Source organism: Botryllus schlosseri, chromosome 2 (assembly GCF_051294905.1).
Source record: "Botryllus schlosseri isolate E-star chromosome 2, Bs_hap1, whole genome shotgun sequence".
NCBI classification, from domain to species: Eukaryota; Metazoa; Chordata; class Ascidiacea; order Stolidobranchia; family Styelidae; genus Botryllus; species Botryllus schlosseri.
Window position 1 is genome coordinate 13507758 of NC_137237.1, and position 20610 is coordinate 13528367.

The window sequence follows — 20610 nt, forward strand, 5'->3', positions numbered from 1 at the left end:
ATATGACTCTACTTGAAACGGGCGCCAATCGTTATTTCACAATTCTTCACTCGACATTTATACCTGTCGCCATGGCCATCCAGTTATACACCATGTTAGCGTGGGTTGTAGGTACAATCAGGACCAAAACAGCAATTCGTCCTCAACTCCAAACGTTGGTATTGCTAGGGTTGTAACCTAGTCACAATGTCAATCTCACTTTTATAGTTTTGACTCGAGTCAAGTCAAGTCAAGTCATTTTCAATTCATCCCCGAGTCAAGTCCGAGTCCAGGTCCGCTAGCATAGGGTTGAGTCCGAGTCATAGTGTTTGACTCGAGTCCGAGTCCAAGTCGTTATGTTCACAGATCAGTTTTCAGGTCAATCCGCTTTAACCCCCTTTTTCCAACTCTTCTTGAGTGATATAGAATGACTCGTATTCATAATATAGTAATCTTCATCAGTTATCACAGGTTACGGCCCTATTTCCAAGTATCAGAACTGATAGACGAAATACAAATAATGTGGTAACTTTACTATTCTTCGAAGTTACATGGAATGTCTGTCTTGGCCGTTCTAGTCTCGAGTCATGCAAAATGAATCGAGTACATGTCGAGTCAATACAAAAAATTTACGCATTTAAAAATATGACTTGAGTCAAGTCTAGTCACCGAAAAATTGCGACTCGAGTCATTACAACCCTGGGTATTGGGGCCTCATAGGGTGTAAGTTTTCAAGTTGATGACTTAATTTCGTCAATGATATTGGTAATTGCATTATATTGCTATTCATTCAGATTTACCCGTAGAGCTGGGGCACCTAATTCATAACTATAGCATCTGGTATGTTGTTATAATTACTTTATTGTATGTTGTTAATTCGTGAGCTCCCGTCTTTTATATAATAAAAAGATACTGTAGTCGCCCAAACGTAGCAGATTAAAAAAAAAACTTTCGTGAGACGCACACACAAATTCTTATGTATTCCCTCCTCTGTGGGTGGCATTTGCATTGTTGGGGCTCAGATTTGAAGGACCGGACTATTCGTCACGCCCACAGAACGCGGCCACTGACACCGAAATGCCTATTCCTATAAATTATGCATGCTTTGATGGGGAGAAGTATGCATTTCAAAATCAAGCTATTTAGAGACATTAAATCACGAAGCTCGAAGAAAATTTTCAATTTAATAAACTCTCTTGAAAATACTCTATAATAATTTATGTTGATTTACGAAATACTTTTGAGTCCCCTTGGAGCTCGCTTCCGGTCCTATTGGGGAGTTTGGGGTGTTGCAGTTACGGACCTGGCAAGAATGCAAATCGTTGGGCGCGACGAATAGTCCTGCATCGAGTTGGGCAATGGGTACATTATGACAAAACAAGCAAATGACGTATGATATGTAAAGAAAGTTGTTATCTCATTAGACCTTTTCATCGCAAGCCACATATTGTCTTCCAATATGTCTTCTGAAATTAGTGCTTCAAGAAGGAAAACAAATGTAATCGTGAGTAATCGTGATTACATTTGAAATGTAATCGTAATCGTAATCGACTACTTCCTGATTTTGCTGTAATCGTAATCGTAATCGTAATCGTGGGATTCACAAGTAATCGTAATCGCAATCGATTACATTCATGAAGTAATCACCCCATGTCTGGAGCACTGATCAGTGAGCAGGGAAACAAGACTGAACTTGACACTACACTTTACTTTCGTTGGTGGGGTCATGGGAAACGTGGCTTTTCTGCAGCGAGATGTCAGAATACATTACAAATTACTTACCTCACAGCCTTTAATTGTAAATATATACAGTCGGAAATCGTCATAATACTACCTAGCGCCGACTGTGGACTGGATGCAGCGAGAGCAGTCCGTGTGCACTGTGCAGGTTGAAACAGTGCATGTGCACTGTGGGAGTGAAAATCAATCAATCAGATTTATTAATATTTTCATCGTTTCAAAAGATTGCGATACAATGAAAAGATAGGAAGGTGTCGAAACAAATTGGAGTAGCCTTTAAGATCAGACACCCACCTTAGCCTAGGCGAAGTAAATATGAGGCATGCACACTGAATGAAAAGTATAATGCAGAGAATATTAGATGCAAGCGACAAAATGACTGTGCAGTGTGCACTTGTGCAGGGTTTGAGTTGGTAAATCTAAAGAATGTCTTGATTGTCCCGCCTATATCTGAACGTATGGTAAGCCTACATCTGAAGCAGTTAGTCTGTAAGGATTATAATAGCAGTGAGAATTATATGTGAACCCTGTCTGTAACGCTGTTATGAAATATGGTAATGACCTACAATCACCATTATTTGGGGATATGTCAGTCAGTCAGTATGCTTTTACTCATCTCGTGTGAACTCACAACTATACGTCATGTACTTCAGATACAAATAGGCTGTCAGAGCTATCATTACTTCAAACTGTTGTGTCGTATTGAACATCTGAAAAAATATTTACCAAATTGTCTGTTGCGATCGACAAACTTGGATTTCAAGAAATATGATTGGATCCAGTCAAACCTTATTTCGTAAAGTGGTGATGACTGCATGGAAGGAGCGTTGGAGTGAGCAAAGATGGACTGTTGCAATGAAAAAGCTTATTCAGCCTGGAAATAACTCTGATATGATCCAAATGGCCGACGTTTTATTTATGCAAGCGTTTGTGGGGAATTCTCCCAATACAGTTCTACTAGGCTATTTCAACTACGGATTGACATCCGGAATACTTTCATACAGTGCCATCTTGAGTGCAATTGCAAAGCATGAGGACCTTCAAAACATACCTAATATGAAATGCACACTACAATTCTTATTATTCTACATCGAGAGAATGAACACGGGTCAGATTCTTGAAGACAGTCTATTGCTTTGTAAGACATTGATGGTCATCTTGAAATGGCTGTTACGCAACATTGAGCAGTACCTTACAGGTGTCAAGGAAGTTTCCAATCCTGAGACTATAGACATCATCCAACATAATTGTTCAGTTTTGCTGTCACTGACAACAATGCGCCGAACAGCATCACTGTTAACGGTGGCTCGTTTCGAAGAGAGTAGTGGATGGAGTCACATTGAAACAGATCTCGCTGTTATCAAAGGTGCTGCACTGAATCATGCTGCACAGAATGAAATTACAACGTCGTGCAATAGTGTTTCTCAGCTCTCGCGATGCCATGCCAAGACATTGGCAATCTACCCTTCCAAAAATGTATTCGGTAATTGCTCACATCACAGTATGCTCACAAACATGCTGATTTTGCTAGAAGGGGATTGGAATAAAATGACAGATCCTGATAGCCTGATGCAACAACTTCTTCTCATCTCACAAATCTGTGGTTTGAATTATAAAGATATATGTGTCAGCTTGATGAGATCATGCATGCTCGGATTCCTGGGAAATATTGATGGCAGTTCGAAGCATAAATGGTCATCGATACTATTTCTGAAATTACCGATGTACTTATGCCGACTCAAATCCTTGTTGTCTTCGAGCTCCGGGTGTGAATTCATGATATCGCAGACCTATGAAAGGTTTGATGATGCCCTCACCGATGCTTTCACATCGCTCCTTCAATATGATAGCTTGCTTGATATGCTTGACCAAGTCACAGCCAGCAGTGATTGTTTCAGCTGGTTGGTGGAGCGGTGTGTTACGTTTGATTTAATGAAGGAAGAGACAAGTGAAGAGTTGAAAGTCAAACGAAGCAAAATGGTCAAGGCACCTTCGCAACATCCTGTCCGTGCTGTTGAACCAAGTAAATTATTGCAATATGAAGTGACAGCGGGTAAGATTCTCTCTATTCTGGACACAAGCGATGTCACAGCTAACCAAGAAAGTCTTGTCGCCACTTGGAGCCAATTATCTAGTAACTTCAGTTTGATCATCGCTTCTGGTCCGGATTCCCAAAATGTACAAAACTTCGCTCAAAAGCTGATCGCCTTGAACGAAGTTGTTAAAGTTAACCCAAAGCAGGGAGAGAATGTAAAGAGCGCTCAAATCAGATGTCAACTTTTTGACTTGTCTTTTTTCTTTGTTTGTGAAATAGCTGAACAGTATGGCAAAGATGTCATACGGAATCTATATGCAGATCAAGATGCAACTGCTGAGCCGTTTATATACCAATGGCTAATGCAGGAGTGGCCTGAGGATAGAGAATCGAGCGTTAAAATGTTGAATTCTAAAAGACTAGAAGTAGACGACAAAAGAGTAAAAATATTTATTGATAGACTCCAGAGTGTGAGAGATCGTACCCAAGATCAACCTCCAACTCTTGTAAAATGGTATGATACTTGTATCCATATGACTAGAGCTTTCATCGAAATGATCAAAGCCTGGAATTACAAGTATATAACGAAAGCGGATGTTCTTGGTGCATGTGACATCATATGTAAAACTTTTTCACTGGCAATCCGTTTGAGCTGTCTTGTTGAAGCCGCTAGGTTTTCTCTCTCTGCTTCATGTGAATTCAATGCCGATCTGAAAGAGGTGCTGTACAAGTTGTCACGGCCATCTTCAATGGGACAAGATACCCACTCCGGGAAAATATACAAAATGTTCAAACGCGTCGCGACATTCTTGCTACAAGAGATTACCCCTGATATATTCCATGATACTTCGAAACAGACTGTCGTCAAAGCCACAGTTCACTATCCATTAGATGTATTCACGGGATATATATCAGAGTGCTGTCAGTCCGAATGGATTGACGGTGCAATGCTGAAAAAGTTGTCAAATGTTCTGGACAGAACAGGTCCGCAATGGTTTACCCATCAAATTGTCAGGCAGCTCCTTAAACTGACGCGTAAAGATGACGTGGAGCGTACTGCTATGGTAGTGAGCGGCTTGATTCAACTTGATCTTGATAGCTGTGTAATTTGCTTGCTTAGACATGAAATACCTCACTATCTTACGGACGGGACACAATACATGCATTTGTCTGCTCCATCTGGGAATTCACTCGCCAGACTAGTGGTATCAGGACTAGCGATGGTATTGCATAACATGTCCCTACAACAAAAAGGATGTCTCCCGAGGACAAATCAGACCAAACGGTTGGAGCAAGAATATCTTGTGTCTGGCATCGAGGCACCAGTCATACATCAAAGGCAAGCTCCTGGCAATGGCGGAGGACCAAACAAACTCCGGCGACTGTTTAGTGTCACTGCTGAGCATGACTTATCGTCCAGTGCATTTTCATCTATTTTGTCAGATTCCCAGGGAACAAATGCAACACAATCGCGCAGCGCGGGAATAACTGACCAACCTGTTCTAAGAGCTTTGAGTTATGTTTTGGAGATTATGCATTTGTCACTGCAAAACCATCAGCCTGGACCACACATTGATTTTATTGTACAGTTTGTGTATTTGGCCTCGTGTTGTGGTGAACTGGTGTCGCAGGCAGTCCTCCAATTCATGCCATTGAAAATGGCATCTGAGTTGGCGTCTTTGATTACTGATAAAGGACGTTCTTATAAAATCCGTCACATGGGGGAAGAATTCGATGCGCTACATTTCAGCCTTTGCATTTCTGACCTCGGAAATGGAATGAGTCGAAAAATTATTGCCAGTACTATTAGTCAAATGACTCTGTGATATGATTATTGCTTCTGGCAGTAGTGGTGTATACTCGGCCATATTGTTGTTTCAACTGCTAACGGCTTCCTCGAATAGTAATATGGAGTGCTGAACTACCAGCACCATTGTTTTCCAAGCCGATGGCAGTTAATTTGTCAATAAATATATTTTCAATGTTACGCTTGCATTCGCAAAGATTACTTTCGTCGAACTTGACGTGGATATATTCAGCATGAATATTGCAGGGCCTCTATACCGGTTCTAGCCTCCGATCTTCTCCAGTTAGTGTGACTTCCTCAGTGTAGCCTGCCTCTTATTTACATTCTCTATGCCAAGGTGAGTGTCTGATTATCCAAGTCGTTCCTCCTATCTTTTCATTATATCGCAATCTTGTGGTGTATTGATCATCATCGACCATCCGCAAGAAGGGTCACAACAGAATTCCCTGTTCTGTCAGTCATTCCGTTCGCACCAGCTATATTGATTCATGGTTCAATGCAGACATTAATACCATGCTAACGCAAGAGTGGCCAACCTTTTTGGCCAAAGGGCCACATGAGATTTACGAACCACTGCGCGGGCCACTTGAATGTTGATGACCTTTGATAGTCATCCGATAGTAGCGAACCGGATTAGGTAACTAACGTTGAAAACAAGACTTCAATCACTACACATTAAAATTGATGACAATTATCATACAAAAACTACGCGTGCATTCATATCCTGGCCGCGCGAAATGTTTCAAAGGTAATGAGTGAATTTGATCAATAATATAGATACTTGTATGAAAACATCTGACGATTATTGATTCATGACGTGACAATTTCACTCAACTCTGCTCTACATAAGACACATAAGTTTAACTAAGCCAAAATGTAAATGAATTTAAATACAATACCCGCTTATTAACTGTATAACAGCACCAGCTCTATGCCAGACGACAAGATATTACACAAAATTCTCAACAAATGTATTTCAAATAGAAACGATACAACGGTATTGAACAACGCAGTTGTTACAATTCCAAAGGGAAATTTTCAATATCTGCTGAAGAGGTTCATGGCTTCATCTACCATATCTCTGAAATTCCCATTCTCTGTTGTCAAGCGGGCACACCTAGAAAATGAGCAATTCGTACGGATTGAGTAGATGAGTCATGCATGTAAGAGAGAGAATTATATTTGTCCACCGTCAAGGACATATTATGCTACAGGGATAATACATCAATATATCAAATAATTCATGAACATTACTGGGTGACCCGATAGTGCCAGTGCTGCAACACACGAGTTTGAAAGTAACAGTTTGAATTATTGCAAATATAAATATAAACACTGATTATATTGCTGCGGTAGGTTATGAAAGTTACACAACCTTGATTTTCTCAAAATATCAAAAATGGATGGATAGGTAGCCCCTGATATGTTAACATAAGTTAGATTACCAGATGACAATATGTTGACATTGTCAAAATATAGCAATTTGCTGGTTACCGTACTGATAATCACGCTAGACCAGTGGTTCTCAACCGCCGGTCCGCGACGACATTCCTGCCGGTCCGCGAGGTAAATTACAATTTTATACTTCAATTTCAAGATGTAATGTTGAAGGCTTGTCCATTGATAGAATAAATAAAACATCAAATTTTAAAATAGTTCAGAAGTTCTAGAGGTAACATTAGGGCTTGAAACATGTTCGATTTGACTTAAAGTTCAAGACGTTTATTTGATTAGCGACAAGTACAGAACAGGTACGTGCTGACTCATTGCTTAACAGCACAGCTTGCGTGATCATTCGTTTTCGATTCATTCATTTTGTTTAAGACCGTAACTGGGGCACCCAAAACCACCCAATTGGAGCTTGAAGAGTGCCCAAAATTATTTTGCAAATGAACCTAAATCATAGCGTACTTTTCTGAAACTTTTTCCAGCATTTTTCAATTTCTTTTCGCGCTTTTTTGCGATTTAGTGTCACTAAATGTCTTGCTTATTCGGTGCCCTTCTCCGAGATACATGCATGATTTATAGAAATATGCATTTTGGCGTCAGCCATTGCCACACCACGACGTACCAACCCCTGATGAAGTATAGGCTAACATGGCACTCCGTAGGGTGTACCAAAAATTCGGTAGCGAGAAAACCGATTCAGTCATGAATGATCGATAATATTCGGCATTGCCGCGATTAAGCTACATAAACTCTCTGCTTACACCGAGTAGAATGAATGTGCTCACAAGTACAGGTGAAAACATCTACCGAACTGTAGGGTCTGGGGGCGAAGCCCTCGGAAGTTTGGCTTACTCCATGTAGGGGACCAAGACCAACGTTTTTTTGGGTGGGCTAACGATGTGCTTCTGCGGCCCGGATTTCCGGATGGCCAGTATAGTTGCTGCAAGGTGTTTTCCCGCGGCACACATTGTATTCGTAGTTGCCAGAGTAGCGTAGGCGTCTGACGGAAGTGGGCAATGAGCAAGGTAGCACGGCAAGGTGCTTAGTTCGACTTGGTTCGAGTTGGCGTGGTCGGTTAAACCCACGGCCTTCGGCGCGAAAGACTGTAAACGACTCTCGGCGGTGGCACGTTTATCTTGATAAGGCAATTTTACCTCGAGTCAGCAGACTGACTACCATAAAATCACATGGATGCTATCATGAAGACAATTAATTACGATCAAAAACCCTTTAAATGTCACTCTCTAGCACCATATAATTGCAAAAAAAGGTTGCATACTTTGCATTTTGGCTTCATTTCAATTTTCGAAGGGCACCGGTCCGCCAGACATTTTTTTTTAATTTTACCGGTCCGCGAGGTGAAAAAGGTTGAGAACCACTGCGCTAGACAACTAAATATGTACGACCTAGACAAAGCAAGAGTGATTCCTGAATCAGAATGTGTCTAGTTTTATTTCTATCAATTCATAAATAATCAATTTAACCAATTTTCTCATTGAATGAAACTGTAGGCTTACAACACCTGCGAAATCTCAGAGTACGATGAATAGATAATTACCTGTCTGGTCTTGAGCCACCTGGAAATGCAGTGAAAGTGGAATGCGTGGTTGCACACTCCCCATGCCACAGTGCATTCTTCGGAAGTTGCAGATGTCTGATTTGCTTGACACTCAATGCATAAATCCATAATATGATTGCGACAAATAGCACAGTTGTCAACGACTATATCCCAAGCCCAAAGAGCAACAGCATTCCACTTCTTGACCTGCAGAGATATTTGTACAGATTTAAAAAATCGGACCATGCTGCTCATCTGCCATCATCATAATGCATCACACCTCAAACCGCTTCTTCGGCGCAGAACTGGAACTCGACGAGGGCTGGTCTACTTCCATACTGCATTTGTAGAGAAAAAATGAATCATCAAGGGTAAAATAGGTGCATCCGAATCTTTTTATTGAGCAAACAACACGGCATGTCTCAAGATGAGATACTGTATCAGAAAATGAAGTCGCATGCTAGAACTGAATGATATATAAAATTGATGGGTTTCAACTTCTATTAGCAGTCAAGTTATTTAAAATCTACTAGTAGAGTTTTTCTAGGGAAGGTACGAAACTACAGGATATTCTAATAATATGCCTGTAGGGCTTAGGCATTCAAGTCTTAAGATACCATTCGCAATCAATGCAGGGCAATATGCCACAACTGTATTGAGGTATAATGACACAGCCCACCGAATAGCATCGAAAGAGCTAATATGATAACTTTCTACTTATACCTGGGCTCCCAGCCTCCACTGGGTCGTTGTTCTTAGTGCCCATACGTCATCTTTTCAAAGAAAGGCCCAGAGAAAGACCCGTTGTACAAGGAAAGGAAAGAAATGGACGAGAAATGAGTAAAAAATGAGGGATAACAGCCTAACAGGTTGTCAACCAAAAAATGTGGAAGAGCTATGGATGTACGAGATATGTTCATTACATCGTATTGTGTCTTGTGTATAGCATTATACATTGTGTGTCTTTATCGGATGAAATTATAATGCTAAAGATTATTACTAAGTTACTCGAGTTTGACATTACCTGGCTGCTGGTTTCGGTTCCGTCTGTCTTCCGTCAATTTTAGCAACATCAAAACCCAGTGAAATTGTGACGAAATATCCGGGGAACGTGCAGCACTACAGGTAAACATGTGAAACATTAATTTGACCAGAAGCAACATGTTACTGACATCAGCACCAGTTTTTACCACACTGAGATATATAAACGAATATCGTCATTTCAAAAACGCCACAAGCCTGCGACACAATGAAGATAGGAACGTGTCGAAAAGACTTGCAGTAGTCTTTAAAATCAGACACCCACCGGGCATAGGCGTTGTAAAGAGGAGGCATGCACAATTGCACATTGCACACTGAATGAAAAGCAGGGCATGGTATGATATGGTATGGAAGTATGGTATGGTATGGAATATGGAAGAGTGCAAGTATGGTATGGTATGGAAATTTCCCAAGTATGGTATGGAATGTGTTTTCCATACTTCCATACTTTGACAGTTTTGCCAGAACCATGACAATAATCCTACTTTCGATTTGTCAAATTGATTGCATACCAAATAAAATCGCTCATTGTCTATGTACATATCTCAAATTGTGATTAATGACTCGCCCATCCCGCGGTCGACATCTACGTGAAGACCTCAAAGTGTGGCGCCGCGCATATGAATGGAAATAATATTATTGATAAAATTATTCCGATTTAAATATCATAAAAATAAATAATTCTTCGAACCGATAGCAGACGATACAAAAAAAAATATTAGGATCTTGGTTGCTTTCACACCCTATTTAGCGTCCCCTTGCAACGTATTAATTTTATTTATTACACGAGCTTTCGGAGCTCCGCTCCTTCTTCAGGTGTTAAAGGTGTTAAAAATTAATGATATTCGATCGCTGTCGCGTTACAATTGCATTTCGATTATCGTAACTTCCACTAAGTATAACCAATGTAGTTCTAAAATCGTAGACTCTGAGAATGTAGAAGTTACATCAATATTTTTATCAATTTGTTAATTTTCTGCGCTTCGGGAGGATGATCGTCACGCAATATCTATTTGACAGAATCATCATTGTAATTCAAAAATATGTAGCTTGTCTTGAAGCGACTTTACGATATGTAGGCTACGACACGCATTGTAACTTCAGGAAATCTGGTTATTTCTGATATAATGGACAGCGGACACCTTGATATTGGCTAATGAAGCTAACGGATGTGACCCACAGATTGGCGGAGAAAATATAGACATTTGATTATCTGTCGCAAACTTATTGTAGTTATGTAAAATTTATTTAAAGATATATCCCAATGCAGGTGTTTCCAACCGATGGGGATGCGACAGTGTGGGTTATGGTGGCTTATATCTACCATACGCATAAGTTCGTCAACACCAGGAAGTTTATCTGACTCATGCAGTATATTCGGGGAGAGAGAGAGAGAGTCTTTATTTTCATCCAACCAAAATACATAACACACGGCAGTGATGGTGGTACGGCATTTACATATGTAAATTGATGCTACCTTGGTACATTTAGAAAAATTACAAACCCTTCCTAGTTTTTGTGGGCTTACCTCACATATCCATTTTAAGGAGGCGCAACATTCAGTGTACGCCTGTACGGTTACCAGTTCACTGCGCATTAATTTTATTGCGTGCTGTTCCATTCTGGCGGTCTTAACTTTCACCAACAGCAAGTCTTTACAAGAGAAAGACTTATATCAAATTTTATTGAAGGAACAATTTTAAAGTGTATAAAGCATTAGTTCTCAACCTGGGGGGGCGCCCCCCTCCCCTTGGGGGACGTGAAAGCAACTGAAGGGGGTGCGATGAAGCGGTTAACGGAAAAAAATTTCGCGCTCTGCGTGATTTACCTCCAATTCACGCATGTTTCTCTATTATATAGACCGAACATCATATTTTTTAATTCTCTCATCAACAGTCATAACCTTCCATGCCATCAAACAATCTGTTGTGGTTGCTAGCATCCCGGTTAGATTTTGTGATATGACGATAAGGGGGCGCGAAATTTTTCACTATCAGAAAGGGGGGCGTGTCCAAAAAAGGTTGCGAACCATTGGTATAAAGGTTGGGAACCTATCTTATAATTTGACAATACCTTTGTTTTATGTAATTCCGTAGATTAGGTTATGCTAGCAGTGCGTTATCACACTAGATTTACATGTCGTGAGATTCTGTTGTGATTTCCAAGAAATAATCCCGTGTGTATAGGCCTACGCCCTACATCATACGTTCCTACATCGCTGACGACATATGATATAAAGAAACGGGGGATAGCATTGGTGCATCAGGACTGTTTAAATGAATAATTAATCTCATCCAAAATTATTAGAATATATACGCCGGAACATTTTCACACATCAAAAATAGAATATCACTTTAGAGGTTGGTCAAGTTTCGAAAGTATGGAAAAAGTATCAAATATGGTATGGAAGAATGTTGGTATGGTATGGAAAATTGTCAAGTATGGTATGGAACGATTGGGCAGGTATGGAGTATGGGAGATTCTCATTCCATTCCATACCATGCCATGCCCTGATGAAAAGTAAAAAAAAGACAATCAAGAGACTTTTTGGGGTACAGAACTTTAATATACATTTTAATAATATATTCATATTACAAATATATTAAAACCCGAAGCTTTTCGTGCCAACACTCTTCAGGGCTAATCGTCGGCATAGAGAGAATTTCATAAACTTGCATATAACCATAACCATAATGTCCTATATGGTGTCGACACCAGACATGGGGTAATCGCGATTAGTAATCGTAATCGATTACGACGATTACAGCATTTTCAAGTAATCGTAATCGCAATCGATTACATTCGAAAAAAATCCAAAGTAATCGTAATCGTAATCGACTACTTCATATATCTAATCGATTTCTTTGTGAGAGATCGATTACTTTTTATTTGTACAATGAATATGACATAACCGAACATTCGTGAACAAGGAAGAGATATTATTACAGGTTGTTGATAGCGCAAGTGGCTGATTTACAAACGCCACTGCTCATTATTACGTCAGAAGTAGGCTATTAGCTTTGCTCGTCCTTGCGTAAGAAGTATCCACACGTAGTAAATATATATTCGATGTACATTGTTTTGTGATTGTTAGAACAGTGTGAGCCATGCCGTATATCAAGTTATCAATAAACACCAGACGCCACTATACCTCGCCGCAAGATCATAATCGAATCACCACTCTGCCTAGTTTCAAATAGTAACTCATGTATTGCTGTTTGGTTATGCTTAGTTAAACGCAATTTGACCGTTTCTGCTTGGCGAGCAGTAGGCCTATCTATGTAGTATACGTATGTATTTTGTACGCACACCGGACAAAGATTTGAAATTTTATACTCGTCAAATAAAACATTACGATGGTTAAAATCAACAGCTGCTGATATATATCATAACCGAGACGTTCTTTGCCATTTCTCGTAACGGCAGCTTGCAGTATCTGTATTAAGTGGAAGGTAGAATTTTAAGTTCACTTTATTTTATTCTCATATGACTCTACTTGAAACGGGCGCCAATCGTTATTTCACAATTCTTCACTCGACATTTATACCTGTCGCCATGGCCATCCAGTTATACACCATGTTAGCGTGGGTTGTAGGTACAATCAGGACCAAAACAGCAATTCGTCCTCAACTCCAAACGTTGGTATTGCTAGGGTTGTAACCTAGTCACAATGTCAATCTCACTTTTATAGTTTTGACTCGAGTCAAGTCAAGTCAAGTCATTTTCAATTCATCCCCGAGTCAAGTCCGAGTCCAGGTCCGCTAGCATAGGGTTGAGTCCGAGTCATAGTGTTTGACTCGAGTCCGAGTCCAAGTCGTTATGTTCACAGATCAGTTTTCAGGTCAATCCGCTTTAACCCCCTTTTTCCAACTCTTCTTGAGTGATATAGAATGACTCGTATTCATAATATAGTAATCTTCATCAGTTATCACAGGTTACGGCCCTATTTCCAAGTATCAGAACTGATAGACGAAATACAAATAATGTGGTAACTTTACTATTCTTCGAAGTTACATGGAATGTCTGTCTTGGCCGTTCTAGTCTCGAGTCATGCAAAATGAATCGAGTACATGTCGAGTCAATACAAAAAATTTACGCATTTAAAAATATGACTTGAGTCAAGTCTAGTCACCGAAAAATTGCGACTCGAGTCATTACAACCCTGGGTATTGGGGCCTCATAGGGTGTAAGTTTTCAAGTTGATGACTTAATTTCGTCAATGATATTGGTAATTGCATTATATTGCTATTCATTCAGATTTACCCGTAGAGCTGGGGCACCTAATTCATAACTATAGCATCTGGTATGTTGTTATAATTACTTTATTGTATGTTGTTAATTCGTGAGCTCCCGTCTTTTATATAATAAAAAGATACTGTAGTCGCCCAAACGTAGCAGATTAAAAAAAAAACTTTCGTGAGACGCACACACAAATTCTTATGTATTCCCTCCTCTGTGGGTGGCATTTGCATTGTTGGGGCTCAGATTTGAAGGACCGGACTATTCGTCACGCCCACAGAACGCGGCCACTGACACCGAAATGCCTATTCCTATAAATTATGCATGCTTTGATGGGGAGAAGTATGCATTTCAAAATCAAGCTATTTAGAGACATTAAATCACGAAGCTCGAAGAAAATTTTCAATTTAATAAACTCTCTTGAAAATACTCTATAATAATTTATGTTGATTTACGAAATACTTTTGAGTCCCCTTGGAGCTCGCTTCCGGTCCTATTGGGGAGTTTGGGGTGTTGCAGTTACGGACCTGGCAAGAATGCAAATCGTTGGGTGCGACGAATAGTCCTGCATCGAGTTGGGCAATGGGTACATTATGACAAAACAAGCAAATGACGTATGATATGTAAAGAAAGTTGTTATCTCATTAGACCTTTTCATCGCAAGCCACATATTGTCTTCCAATATGTCTTCTGAAATTAGTGCTTCAAGAAGGAAAACAAATGTAATCGTGAGTAATCGTGATTACATTTGAAATGTAATCGTAATCGTAATCGACTACTTCCTGATTTTGCTGTAATCGTAATCGTAATCGTAATCGTGGGATTCACAAGTAATCGTAATCGCAATCGATTACATTCATGAAGTAATCACCCCATGTCTGGTCGACACAAGCAAATCTCACGGCTCAGTGAAATTGTATCACGTCACAATTTCCATTTGGCTACAGGCAGTTTGACGGTCATTTTTGATCGGCTTGCCGAGCATTCAATTTGGTAAAACGGGTATCAATCGAAAGCTGACTCTGAACTGATTACGAAAATATAAATTTTATTCTGCTCGCGGCCCTGGAACCCCCACAATCAGCCTCGAATTTTTCATTGTTATGGAGATTGGCATTGGGACGCAACAATGCTGTCCGCTCTTTTTCACTTGAGCTACTCTCTCGTTTCGCCAGACAGCATTGTTGCGTCCCAATGCCAATCTCCATAACAATGAAAAATTCGAGGCTGATTGTGGGGGTTCCAGGGCCGCGAGCGGAATAAAATTTATATGATATAACTACATTGCATACAGCCAATTGGGACGTCATAGAAACAAAACAACATCATGTGCAGACAAACCCCTGAAGAGTGTTGGCTCGAAAAGCTTCGGGTTTTAATAGACACTTACGTGACCTTTGACACGAACCAATCAGGTTGCTCCAGGATGTAAACAAACATCAAGCTCGGGCAAGCTTACTATGAGCTCTTATGGAAAAGGGTTGAAAAATGAAGGTTTTTAGCAAAATTACATTGAATTGGGGATGGCTGGACCTGATGAATAGTAATAGCGCAGAGCTAGTATGTAGATGCAGCGTTTTAATCTAGAATGAACAATTTGAACATGAATAGTGGCAAGTACGCATCAGCATGGTGTGTCCAAATGCATGGAGTTTTGACAACTTTTAGGATTAAGCAACGATTGATGTATACTATACTATCGGATTGTGGTTATGCATACTTGACGATTTCATAGGCTCAGGGCACGAGTAAAATCTCCAAGCATAATATCTCCTGTTCAGAAATATATGTTAGAAAAATATAGCCGCTGCCACACAGTACAATTTTGGTATATATTGATTGAAAGCTATGGATATTCTATCGGATTTGAGTGGGACAGTATTTTCTTCTAACACCGCGGAGAAAGCTACGTACACGACTTAGGGATAAAGATTGAGGAGACAATCCACTCTTATTGTGGAAGCAATATTCTAGTGAACAGCCAATGTTATCGCAGAAAAAACTTGCAGAAAAGTGAGATACCACACCTGATGGAAATATCTCGGAAAATCTAATATTGATTCGTCTTGCACTTGTAAGACAGGGTAAGTAAGGAAAAAGGCATTTCTTCAGAGACTCATGCAATAGATATTGTAACCATGGTTTTATTTTCAGATTAGGTTCTGATATGCTCTCATGCATATGCAGTTATGCAAGGATCAAGACAATCCAACACCTGAAGCTACAAGGGCTGAAAGGCATACATTGTGATTTGCGTCAGCATCAGTGAGCTCGATCGTGATTGCCAAGCCATCTCTTGACCGTACTCGCAACCCATCAACTCCTGCCTCTAGGTAGATTTTGGTGTGTCTGGTGTCTTCGATTTTATAACATTACACCAAACACAAATAATCCTACAACATCTGTACCTGGAGAACTGTTTATTCAACAAATTGGGCATCTAAATGAGATTCAATGCACACCACACCACTGGAATATAGTATGTATAGACCAGTGTTGGGATGACTCGAGTCAGACTCGAGTCACCTTTTTCGCATGACTTGACTTGACTCGAGTCACTTTGCCAAAATGACTTGACTTGACTTGACTCGGCGTATCAGAAATGTGGATTGACTCGTGACTCGGAGCAAAATTCACGAGTCAATTTCAAGTCATCAAGTAGCCTAATCGGTGTCGATAAAAATCACTTTATCTTGGATATGTTCGGATTGTTCGCGAAACGCTTGTGTAACCCCTGTGACTGAGAGCGACCAATCATTCAATAAGCGTGCATTTCACCGAACCTCGATTGTTCTTTCACAAATAGATTGACTGCAAACGAAGTGATCGAAGCTTAAAGCTTACGTTGTCGTAACTCCAGTGGTAAAGTAATAGAATAGCAAAATGTCTGTTCTTAACCAAACCGATTGTTTTATTGAAATTGAAGTCGAATATAGTTTATATAGTCCTCAACCATGGGCACAGGCTCGAATGGTATCATATCTATTTGTAAATGGGTAACGTATTGCATCTTATCAATTCGTTTCCCTATTCTCTATTTTGGCTGGTAACTATAAACTGAGGCTATGCAATTACGTAGTTTCACAGTTCTACGTATATGTGAGCGATAAAGCGCCTTCTTGCGTGTATATTTAACTCTATATTCGTTCATCGGTTCGAAATCAATGACCAATGACCACTCAAACTGTATTTCAGACAGCTAGCAAATTGCAGTGACGTAATCATTCCTCATACATACATCGAAAAGGCAACTTGACTTGAAATGTGACTTGACTAGGGCTGGGCACAATGATTCGAGTACTCGAATCTGAATCAAGTATTAATTCTAATGATTCGAGTCGAGTAGTAAAAGGTGATGTTTTCGAGTACTGAAATTGTACGCTCCATGTCAACAAGGGTGAATTTATCAACGAAAATTATGATTCGATACCATTTTTCACTCTGGAAACCTTAAAACTTCGATTGGTCATGTACCAGCTTACGTAACACGTATTGCAAAGCTACAAATTACCTTTACATGGTGTGCGACAGGCTTTATATTATTTATGGTAGGATAAAAGTTCATATTTGAATTTTGTCATTTTCCATACCGATGTGACGTCATAATAAGTGATACTCGATTACTCGACTCGAAGCAAAATACTCGATTCAGAATCGAATCACTCAGGTACTCGATTTTGCCCAGCCCTAGACTTGACTCGTGACTTGACTTGACTTGACTCGACTTGACTCGAGTCACCTCCAAAAATCGAGTGACTTGACCTGACTCGAGTCACCTTTGAAAATCGATTGACTTGACTTGACTCGAGTCAAAATGTGCAATGACTCGAAATGACTCGAAGGTAGTGACTTGATCCCAACACTGGTATAGACATGCACTGTTGGCGCACACTGACCATGGCACCATGCAATTAGGATCTGTAGCATGCTATTAGTCATTACGATATTCACAATGGAACTGAATTTGCACAAATGCTGAATATGTTGCGTCATTCATTTCTAATCTTGAATTAGAGTAAGCAATTAGTCCATATTCGGTTAGTTGATAGACAATGCTGCATATTATGACACCGGACAAAATTTCACACTCCTTGATTCTTCCGATCAGTTGTTTAATATGAATATGATGTCTCGTCATCTTTCTTGTTGCGGAACAGTTTGGCCCCGACATTTGACGATGTGCCAAATCATGTGCAGGAATATAAAATCTAGATTTAATTTCTTGATTTCAGGCTCAATTGCGAATCCCTTTTCTGCCATGATAGCATCTCTTAGTGCACCATAGCTCCATGTGAATAGTTCTCGCCAGTGTTGTGATCAAGTCACTACCTTCGAGTCACAAGTCATTTCGAGTCATTGCACATTTTGACTCGAGTCAAGTCGAGCCACGAGTCAAGTCACACACACCAATGAACGAATACAGAGTTATACACACAAGAAGGCGCTGTGTCGCTCACGTATACGTAGAACTGCTAAACTACGTGATTGCATAGCCTCAGTTTATAGTTAACATCCAAAATAGAGAATAGAGAAATGAATTGATAAGATGCAATACATTACCCATTTACAAATTGATATGATACAATTCGAGCCTTCGTCAATGGTTAAGGACTATATAAACTAGCCTATATTCCAATCAATTTCAATAAAACAAGACATTTGGTTACGGTAAAAATGTAGAACAGAAATAGACATTTTGCTATTAAATTACTTTACTACGGTATACTAGTTTACGACAACGTAAGCTGTAAGATTCGTTTGCGATAAAAATATATTTGTGAGAGAACAATGAAGGCTCAGTAAAACGCTCGATCATTGAATGGTTGGTCACTCTCACGGGTTGGTTGGTCACTCTCACCAGCGTTTCGTGAACAGTCCGAACATACAGTGTGCAAGATACAGTGGTTTTTATTGACACCGATTACTTGAGGACTTGAAATTGACTCATGAATTTTGCTCCGAGTCACTAGTCAATCCACATTTCTGACATGCCGAGTCAAGTCAAGTCATTTTAGCAAAGTGTCATGACTCGAGTCATACCAACACTGGTTCTCGCACAAAAGTTAGTACACCACAATCCATCAATCCTTTCAAAGTTGTATGTGATTTATAGACAAAGATATTGTGAGCACGGCGGGGTTTGTCTTCATCAGTTCAGTACAGTCAATAATCATTCTAGATTTGAGAATTCGCGAATGGATGCAAATACTGCATTTTTAAGAACCACATCTCTACATAGCCAAATCGAAATTTAATGAAGCAGTTACATACGATTCACCTAATGGTTTAATACTATGCTTACTACAATAATAGGAATTTGACGTCAGTAGGATAAGTCGGGCAATTCAGAAAGAATTTAATGTAGTCCAGTATAAAATTTCATCAGCTTCTCCACATCTTTTGACACTATGGTGCTCTGAGAGCTGAACTTCACCAGCAATAATTGTCCGTCAATTTGTAATTTTCCTGGAAGAGTTTCCTGTTTTGTGCTTCTATACTTCTTCCAGAAATTTGATTTTCTTGCGTTTTATCCCTCGACTTCCTCTTTCTGCAGCGTCATAAAGGATATCCATCAAGCCTGCATAAAATATATAATATGTTTATTTTACAGAGCAACAACACTGCTGTACAGGCACCCATCAAGGCGTGCTCGTGCGACTCATGTCGACCCCTACCAATGTCATCAACTATCCATCTTATCATTGAATATATTGCTTTCAACAATTTCAATCCATTTTACACCATCAAGCAACAACACTGGAGCGGAATAATATGAGACACACACCAAGTCGATTGTGGCATCAACAACGAAAGCGGTGTGACTGCATATCAGTTTGGACTCATTGTTCTATCTACTAAATTATGTGACGATTCAATATTTTTGGTACAATAATACATACGTCATTTTATCAATAAAATGAGAATTCAGATGACTATAAGGAAGTCCACATGCCTTTATCCAGATTTTACTTTCTTCCATGCATGTTATTGGCTCTGGGAAAGGTAGAAGCGCACACCAGGAACGTTCTGGGTAGCAATCTCCAAGTTTCACCCGTAGGTAGGCTATTAGCAGTTTAGCAGCTGTGTTTATCCGGCATTTATCCTGATGGATTCAATACATGAGCTAGAACAAAAAATGGCAATTTCAGCTGTGGTCGGATCATGTTGCCTAACACATATATTATAGTAACATGTTGATTATAGAATATGCAGACAAGTGTCCAGTGTAACCAGGGTTGTAACCAAGTCACAAGTCAATCACACGTTTATAGTTTTGACTCGAGTCATTTCAATTCACCACCGAGTCAAGTCCAAGTCAGCGATCAGAGGGCCGAGTCCACCATGACTCGAGTCGAGTCCAAGTTATTGTGTCGACTGATCAGTTGCTAAATCTTGCTGAATCCACTTTTTATAACTCAGTTTGGTGATATCGAATGGTTCGCATTTATAATACTAATTTTCCTCATTTTTAGCAGTTTCTGGTCGCGTTTTCAAGTATCAGTACCAATAGACGAAATCCCAATAGTGTGGTTACTTTACTATTCTTCGAAATTACAATGAAATGTCGGTCTTGGCCGTCAGAGTCTCGAGTCACGCACAATGACTCGAGTCCAAGTCAAGTCAATACACAGATTGATTCGAGTCGAGTCATTTCCGTATTTTAAGAAAATGAGTCGAGTCATCATAAAATCGTGACTCGAGTCGAGTCATGACTCGAGTCATTACAACCCTGAGTGTAACAGTATAATTTGCTAGATAGTG

The 20610-nt window shown here is 39.8% G+C and overlaps 2 protein-coding genes and 1 long non-coding RNA gene across 3 annotated transcripts; 2 read left to right on the forward strand and 1 right to left on the reverse strand.

Annotated features, from left to right (window-relative positions):
- The first annotated feature begins 1661 nt into the window (after window positions 1-1661).
- LOC145433661 (mediator of RNA polymerase II transcription subunit 24-like) lies at window positions 1662-5738 on the forward strand. Its single transcript, XM_080310822.1, has one exon. The coding sequence runs from the start codon at window positions 2488-2490 to the stop codon at window positions 5578-5580; it is 3093 nt and encodes a 1030-aa protein (XP_080166948.1). The 5' UTR covers window positions 1662-2487; the 3' UTR covers window positions 5581-5738.
- A 772-nt stretch (window positions 5739-6510) lies between these two features.
- Window positions 6511-9691, reverse strand: LOC145433664 (E3 ubiquitin-protein ligase RBX1). Its single transcript, XM_080310826.1, has 4 exons — window positions 9593-9691; window positions 8849-8906; window positions 8569-8775; window positions 6511-6678 (listed from the first exon to the last, which is right to left on the reverse strand). The coding sequence occupies exons 2-4, from the start codon at window positions 8903-8905 to the stop codon at window positions 6628-6630; spliced, it is 315 nt and encodes a 104-aa protein (XP_080166952.1). The 5' UTR covers window position 8906; window positions 9593-9691; the 3' UTR covers window positions 6511-6627.
- Window positions 9692-15543: 5852 nt separating this feature from the next.
- On the forward strand, window positions 15544-19806 carry LOC145433678 (uncharacterized). The gene is made up of 3 exons (XR_013913165.1): window positions 15544-15932; window positions 16003-16181; window positions 19460-19806. It is a non-coding gene; the product is annotated as an uncharacterized LOC145433678 (long non-coding RNA).
- The last annotated feature ends 804 nt before the right edge of the window (window positions 19807-20610 follow it).